This window comes from Mus caroli, chromosome 18, assembly GCF_900094665.2.
Source record: "Mus caroli chromosome 18, CAROLI_EIJ_v1.1, whole genome shotgun sequence".
NCBI classification, from domain to species: Eukaryota; Metazoa; Chordata; class Mammalia; order Rodentia; family Muridae; genus Mus; species Mus caroli.
Window position 1 is genome coordinate 17876409 of NC_034587.1, and position 8388 is coordinate 17884796.

At 47.1% G+C, this 8388-nt stretch overlaps 1 protein-coding gene across 1 annotated transcript in view; it reads right to left on the reverse strand.

Moving 5' to 3' along the window:
• The window catches only part of Klhl14 (kelch like family member 14), a 103240-nt gene extending 97428 nt beyond the window's left edge, over positions 1-5812 (reverse strand). Inside the window, exon 1 of the mRNA XM_029471720.1 lies at positions 4812-5812. Within this exon, the coding sequence (XP_029327580.1) occupies positions 4812-5764 (953 nt within the window). The 5' untranslated portion in view covers positions 5765-5812. The remainder of the gene's footprint in view (positions 1-4811) is intronic.
• Positions 5813-8388: the final 2576 nt, after the last annotated feature.

Genomic DNA, 8388 nt, shown 5'->3' on the forward strand with positions numbered 1-8388 from the left:
TTCCCTCCCTCCCTCCCTCCCTCCTTCCCTCCTTCCCTCCTTCCCTCCTTCCTTCCTTCCTTCCTTCCTTCCTTCCTTCCTTCCTTCCTTCCTTTTTTTTTAATAGATGAGATCTTGCTGTTTAGGTCAGATTGACCTTCAATTCAACATCCCCCTTCCTCTGTCCCCTTTTGTGATTATAGTCACAAACCACCACACTTAACTAAGGAACACAATTTTAACCGTGTTTTTCTGTTAGGCAATTTCAGATACTTGACAAATTATCTAAGTAAATGAGTGAATCTCAATAGACTTACAAATAAGAAGAAATCCAAGGAAGAAAAAAAAATTTAAATGTCCGTTTTTGTCAGCAAGTCATCTATGTGTAGAGAACAAACAGCATGTACTCTAATTGCCTTTGAATTGTAGGAGAACTGTTGGCCTCCCATACCTGTGATATGATTTTGTAATCAATGGTCTTGTTTCAGATAATAAACAAATTGTATTCTAAATGGTTGAGTAACTTCTGATACAAAATCTAACTACCTAACAACTTCTAATCTGAGGGTATCAAATTGGCATAAAGGGAAGCAACAATTTACAGAATGCAGATTGGTGTGCTGTGCACAGGCTGTTCTCAGTTCTTAGGAAGAGAGCCAGTAAAAGCCACTGTCCTGCAGTACAGCTGGTAGGCATCAAGGTCAGGAACTGCATTTTCGTGTTAGCAGATGCCATTGCTTTTTAGCATTGGAACACATGCTGGGATTAGATACTTAGGACGCTAAACATGTAAATAGATTTTAATATTATCATGTGCAATCTTTAAATAGTCATACTTTAAAAAATAAAAGTTTCGTGTGGTTGCTTTCTGTCTTTTATGTAATATGACTGCTTGAAGATACACTTCAGTATCTATATAAAGAACAAGATACTAGCCACATCATTATTTTCGTGAATGTTTTCCACACATGTGCTTTTTGTATGTCAACAGTAACTATGCCCTGATCAACACATGAATGACACATCTTTCTTGCTTCATAATCTTAGTTCCTTCAAACATTAGTAGCACAACATCTATTTAGCTTAGATTGTAGAAGCACCAATGAAAATAGAAGCAAAAGTTAACTACTCCAGTCTAATTTGATATCATTATTAAATCATGCAATACAACTAAAAAATACAAAGAGAAAAGAAACTTTTGGTTACTTTAGATAATTTAGACTGAGGCCTTCCATATCATAAGTGGACATATGACTAGGTTTATTCTCCACTAGTCCATGCATCTTCAGCTAGTTATTCTTCAGTACTAACTGTATTGCATGAAATATTCATTCTTTAGAAGACTTTGGTAGTGACTTTCCCAGGAACTTTTCCCAGCTCCTAATTCTTACTTTTCTTCAAATGGACATAGATGTCCTCATCCTGTAATAAACCTAAAGAAAACAGTCAAGTAATCTGACATACATCTAAACATACACACATTTTTTGTGTGTATGTTCAAACACTCTTTCAAAAAGAAATCCTGATAAAAGATGTGAATTTTAGGCCATGATGTGGTTTTTTGATGTATGTATATAATATGCAAAGGTTAAGGTCAGCTATCTAATATATTTATCATCTTCCTGCCTCTCGTTTTCTATGAGAACGTTAAGGTCTCTAATCTAATTCAGCAATCTCTTATTACGTATACTCAGTATCCCATGCAACACACCACTAGAACTTATACCTCTAGTCTAAAATATCATATTCATTGTCAAGTCTTGTCATTTTAAATTACTAATTATTTGAAGATGGGGCAGTAAAGTGTCTTATTTCATTCGTTGAACTAACGCTTATTTTATTAAAACAGAATATGAACCTGAGTTCACATGACATGGTCAGAAAAACTGAGGAACTAGAGAAAAATATAAAATCAACTCCACTGCTTCCCTAAAGACTTCCTCGGCTGCTCATTTTTCCAGATAATACAAATTCAGAATTACATATTCATTTTTAAAGTTATATTTTAAACAATTACATTAAACCCTTTATTTTCTGCAGACACAGTATATGTTCTTAAACACCTGAATTCTTTCACCTACTCTATTTGGTTGCATTTCCTGTTCATTGTGCCCAACTGGTCAATTTTAGTTCTCCCCTTTCCCTCTCTAAATTTGAGGCATGTATTCATATTTGGGCTCTTAAAAAACTACAGGTAAAGGAAAAGTCATAAATAGAATGCCCTTCTTTTCAGTTGTCTTTCATAAAAGTGACATAATCTCAACAACAGCATGGTGACATAGCTAACCTCCTGTTGACCCCCACGCAATGCTGAGAGAACCGTTTTCTATCACACTGGCTATAACATGGAGTTCATTTAATGCTAAAGGGTTTTAACTTAGAACACTTTTGTCTTTACTCAAGTTAAGATTTTGCATTCTTCTGTGATTTAAAATTAGAATAATGTGATTCATCCCCAAAATTGAAATGCTACAGTTTCTAATAATGGAATGAAGTCCAAATTCTATTCCTGAGATTGGCTATAGGTTTGCTGAACTATTTTCTTTTCTATATCTTTCTCTTCTAAAGGAAAAATATGGTTTCCTCCGACTGCAGAAGTATCAGATCCCTGCAGCATCCATGACACTTGTAAGCATTCAGTGGTCAGACACCACTACATACCCTTCAAATGATGTGGCCCAGTGAAGCTGGGAGGTATTGTCACGGAGCCAGGCAGCCTGGTATCTTAGCAGCCCACCAGGACAGAGCCAGCAGGCCCCAGCTGGTGTGCTGATTCCAGACGAAGGTAGGATTTTTGACTAACATTTTGCATTTTGAAAGTGAACTCTCCTGACATTGAATCTTAGGACATCCCTATATATAACAATGCATTGAGCATGCCAGAGATTATTTACTACATCCAATTTACAAAGCTTGTCGGCCCAATTATTCATAGGGCAACAAGTTCAATCCTAAAATTGATCATCTCCTTTGGGTTTCTGAATTTATCCTAAATTATATATATATATATATATATATACATATATATATGTATGTATATATATATATATTAATGTAAAAGGTAGTGTCAAGAGTCTAACTAGTAGGTTGAATTCCTGACTGTGTAGGATAGGTGCTAAATTAGTAGTTAAAGGTTGCCAACAATGATAAAATCTAACATAGTGAATGGTTACTAACCAATCCCCTTAGGCACGGCAATATCTGCCCGTCACAGTGAGCTTGTCATTTTGATCTTTAGACATGTGAAAAACACATACGATAACACATTCCCTATTTTGTTCTGACATGGAATCTTGTGCTCATTGTTGATGTACAAGGGTCTTTGTATTACTTTTTTTTTTTTTACAGACATCTCTTGACACCACAATACACAAACTCATCTCCCACAGCAATTCTGAAAAGTCAGTTCACAGGATCTGTTACAAGTTCAAGATTTCTCATCCCTCCTGTTGACTTAAACTTAACAGCAGTGTTGGCAAACAAATGCCGATAATCTTAAATGCCTTTAAATTTCTGTTACCTCAGACTGGTAGAAATAATGTGAGGAAACACACACACACACACACACACACACACACACACACACACACACACCTACTCTCTGAGGTTGCCTGGAGTAAGGTCTCATGTCTTAGGCATCATTCTGTGTGGAACTTTGCCTTGGTGGATTTTCAGGTGGATTTTCAAGTCTTACCCCGTAACACTTGGAGGTTTAGGCTGGCCTCAATAGCCTGGCATCTGAAACCTGGATGCTTAATCATGAAAAGGAGGGGATACCATGCCTCTTCTCCAAAAATAGAAGGAGCCCTTTGCTAGGGCTCATTAAAAGGGGTTTGAAATTGGAGCCAATCAAATAGGATTGTCAGTTTCTGTAGTCTTCTCATCTCGGCAGCACTTTACAAAAACATGGTTCTCTCTCCTTTTGGACATGAAATACTGTTTGCAACACAAACAGATACTTCCTAAATGGCAATGGCAGACAGCATTAACAGCTCCTTAACTTCTTTGTGACTCTTGCTAGACACACAGAGCAACTGGAGGTGCAAGACTCCACTCCCTGTCCTTCTGCACTCCCAGCTGTCAATGCCCTAGACATCCTGGGGACAGAAGTTAGTAGGCAAGATTCACCCTACCACCCTGAAATGTGTGTGGCTTTGCTCTCCTTTAAAGAAAAGAAAGTGTTTTCTGCAAAGTAGAAAAGTTCACTTGGCCACAGAATGCCCATCATTACAACTAGTAATAGGAATAGACAACTCCTTTCGGGAGTTCCAATCTAGAAAGAGAGCAGACCTCAGTCACAGCACAAAAACCAACCAAAATATTAAAAACTTGAGTGCATGACAGAAAGACTATGAAGTTCTCTTCTGCTAACACTGAGAGTTCTTCCTGGCTCAAAACAGGAACGGGAAAGATCTGCACCACAGGCTCAATCTCCTTGAACAGGTCCACTTTAAGGGGCGGGCAGAGGGAGCTCTGACTGACCAAGGTGCCCAGAGCTGTTCTTCTAAACTGCATAGGCCTTTGGGCCCCACCTATCTGTTCAGTTTCAACCTCAGTCTGAAATCTTCAATGTTTCTTGCCCTGAAGACATGGGAATCTGGGCATTCAAGCGCTCAGGGATACTGTTAGGCCAGGTCCCTGTTGCCCCTTCTAACACTCTAAAATCAACTTTCTCCACACCAGCTGAAGTGTTTGAAATGGTTTTTCACGTGCAGGAGCCTTCCGCCCAGCCCACCCAGTTCTCCCCTCCTCCCTGCCCCCTCCCCTCCCTCCGGCCTCTTCAACTCCCCACCACCCCATCCCACCCCGCCTTCCTCTTTGTTGTCTCCTACCTGCTGGCCAGGCTCTGCCTGCAGTGCTGCCTGAAGGGCATCAGGTGGTAGTTCATGGCGTCCAGCAGCAGCTTCTGGCAGACCGGGTCGGTGCGCATGAAATCCACCGACTGGACCCGCTCTACCAGCTCCGGGGCGGGGATGAGCGCAAAGCGGAGGCGCTTCATGAGGTCGGGTGCGTACTGCATGCGGGTCTCACGGTCGTGCTCCAGCCATAGCACGGACATCTGGAAAAGTGCCAGCTCCGACTCCACGGGGGGCGGCAGCGAGTCCAACAGGGCACGCATCTCCTCGAAGTTAAGCAACAGCACATCTTCCACCAGGTACTTGTTGGCCAGCTTCTTGGTCTCCTCCAGGCCGTGCAGTGCGGCGATCTTGCACACCTGCTTGTAGTTCTGCACTGAGATCTGGTCGTTGAGGAACTGAACGCAGAGCTTGGTGACCTGAGGAATGTGCAGGATTTTGCTGACCGACAGCACTTCCTCCACTGTGTCCAGGGAGAGGGTCACGTTGGCTGTGTAGAGGTATTCAAGCACTAGGCGCAGCCCGATGGACGAGCAGCCCTGCAGCACTAGGTTGTTGATGGCTCTGGGGCTGGTCAGCAGCTTGTCGTCGGGGGAGGAGGAAGGAGTCCCGGGCTCCTCCTGTGGCGGCGGCTGCTGCTGCTGTGGAGGCTGCTGCTGAGGCTGCTGCTGCTGCTGCTGGTCCTTGGGGGCCCCCAGGCCGTCCTGGCCGCCGACCCCTCCCCCGAGAGGGGGGTGGCTGGAGAAGAGTGATCGGAAGTACTGCGAGCAGGAGGCCAGCACGGCCTTGTGGCAGTGGAACTGTTGGCCTTGGGCTGTCAGGGTTACGTCGCAAAATAGCTGCTTCCTCCACAGCAGGTTGAGACCGTGCAGCAGGTTGTCACTGTGGCTGGGGTCGAAGGTGGAGGTCCTGTCCCCGGATCTGGACATGGCGAGCTGACTCTGCGCACCTGGCTTTAAACCCTCCTCCAACCTGGCAGACGGGTGGGGGATGGGAGGGGTAGCAGGGAGGTGTAGGGGGTGGGGTGTGGTCGGGGTGGGGAAGGGTGTGGAGGGGAGAGAGGAACAACAATCAAGGCCCCGCTTGGCTCCCTCCCTGCGCTCTTAGGATCCGAACCTAAGAGGGAGGTGTGAAGGCGCCCGGTCCTGAGCGCCTCCAGAAGGGTCCTCGTCTGGGCTCGGGACTCCGGTTCTGCTCCTTGCTATCTCTTACACACTTCGCCCCTCACTTTCCTAAAAGCACCCAAGCTTCTCTCTTGGCAGCGACAGCGGTGACAGCAGCGGCGGCAAAAGTGGAGGCTGAGGCCGTGACACCTCGTGGGCTCGAGTCCATGCCCGGCTGGATGAACGGAAAGGCCGGGAGTGGGGAGTCAGGGGGTGCCTCAAGAGCTCAGAGGCGACCGACGGCGGCGGTTCCAGGTCAACTGGTGCTGGAAGCTTTGCTTTTTCTTAGTTGGCCCAGTTTGGGGGTGGGGTGGGAAAAGGGGGGGCAGGCGTGCGGGTGGGCGATTCTTAGCTCTCTAAAAGCTGGGGACACCTTCGATTATCCGCGCTGCCCCGAAAAAGTCCTAGGCTCACAGTCTGAGAGAAGAGATAAAGCCCTTTCTTCTCCCGGGGAAGTGCAGCGGAGCGCGATGGGGACCCGCTCAGTGGACTCGGCAGAGGCGGGAGCTGTCCTTATCAATTCTAGCTCATTTCCCTCACCCCGGCCCTGCCCGCTTCCCCGCTTCGCAAACTGTTGGCTTTCCTCGCCGCCACCCCGATTTGCTAATTTTCCAGAGACGCCTTTAAACCTGGCCAGAGACTCCTTCCACCCATACTACTCACCCCACCTCGGGCCCCCTTCTCCCTGCACCTTTGCTATATCAGAGCACGGAAGTTCAGTCACCTAGTTCCCCTTCCAGTGCGGGGCGGCCCCGAGGATGACTGGGGGCAAGTTGGGGTGCAAGGCTGGATTTAGAGCAAGAGACTAGAGGCCAGGAGGCATTGGTATGGATTGGTCTCCCTCCCTCTCAAGCACCGGGAGCAGTCGCTTTAACAGGAGGAACTATGAGAAGTTCAAGTTAGAAGGCAGGTGTTGGGGGAGGGGTGGCGGCCCGGGAATGAGGTGGGGGTGGGGGCGCGGTCCAGTGCTGAGGGGTCTCTGCTACGCACCCAGATGGATCTTGGGACAAGCATCCCTTCGATCCCCGGGGTTCAGCTTCCAGAGGTCCCCCACTCGGGCACCCCCCCTACTCCCCCAGCCCTGGAAGTACTTCTGTAAAAAGTCTGAGCCTCCCGCTTCTAGGTGGTAGGAGGCCGGGGAGGGGGAGGCTAGGTGAAATCCACAAACCGAGTCCTTAATCTGTAATTGCACCTTTCAGGGCTGAACAGGAAGGGACCCTCTTGCCCGTGTCCCGCCCGCGCGCCCGCCGGGACCACCGCCGCCGCCGCCCGGCTCTGAGGGACCCGCCAGACCTGCCCCTTCCGCTGCGGCTCACTCTGCCTTGCCCGGCGCGGCTTCTGGATCGCCGGCTTCATTTCTACCAGACTGGGCTCCTCTCCACTCACTTTCCCATCCTGTTCCAGGTGGACCCTAACCTCCCTCCCCCAGCCACAACCACCCTCCCCCAAAGCTCGGGCTTGCCGGGAAACATTTGAGTCCTCACTGGAAGTGGCCCTGGTCATACCTCTCTCTTGCTCTCCCAGCTTCGTTGTCTAGCCGCCCCCCCCCATCTTTTCCTAGTCTTTCCTTCTTGTTATCCCCCCTTGCTTCCACCTCCCATCTGCTTATTTCTTGCAATGAGAGTTTTATTCTTTATAAGCGTTTGTCACACGACCCCCCCCCATAAGTATCCCCCCCGCACCCATAAGAATCCCAAAAGACAAGGAAAATACAGGCAAGGCAAACCCAAGGCCAGAAACTTACCTGCTGTCAGCCAGCTGCAAAGTCAGGGCTCACTTAAGCTCCCCCCAAAATCAATTGTCCTTCCTTTTTAAAGGTTTGCTCTCTCCTTGGGAGGGGAACACACCTTCTGGCTCCCAACTCCAGGCAGTCACTCTGTACAATTTATTTTGTCGTACATCATTTGATCACCATGAATTAGCAACAGCAAGAAAATATAGGAGAGGGAGAAAAGAGAGAAAGAGAGAGGAGAGAGAGGGAGAGAGAGGGAGAGAGAGAGAGGGAGCAGAGCTTTCTGCAAGAGAAGAAGAAGAAAAAATGTACGTGTGACAAATTATGCTACCAAGAAACAACACATCATTATCCTTGGGCCTGGGGCTCAGTGAGTCGTAACGAGAGTAATAGGAAATCCACGGTTGGGGAGAGAAATGGTCGTGCTTGGCCAGTAGAGAGAGACCATACAGGGGGATGGATGCTGGAGAGACTCGCAAAATTATGGCTCAAGGCTATTGTAAAAATTGTCGAGCGTAAATGACTGCGATTTCAAACATCTTTGGAAGAAAGAAGGGGAAAAAGCGAGCCCCCCTCCCTCCCTCTCCCTCTCTCTCCCTCTCTCTTCTCTTCTCTCTATAAAGAACCGTCAAGTTTTAGTGCGCATTGCTAATTAGTC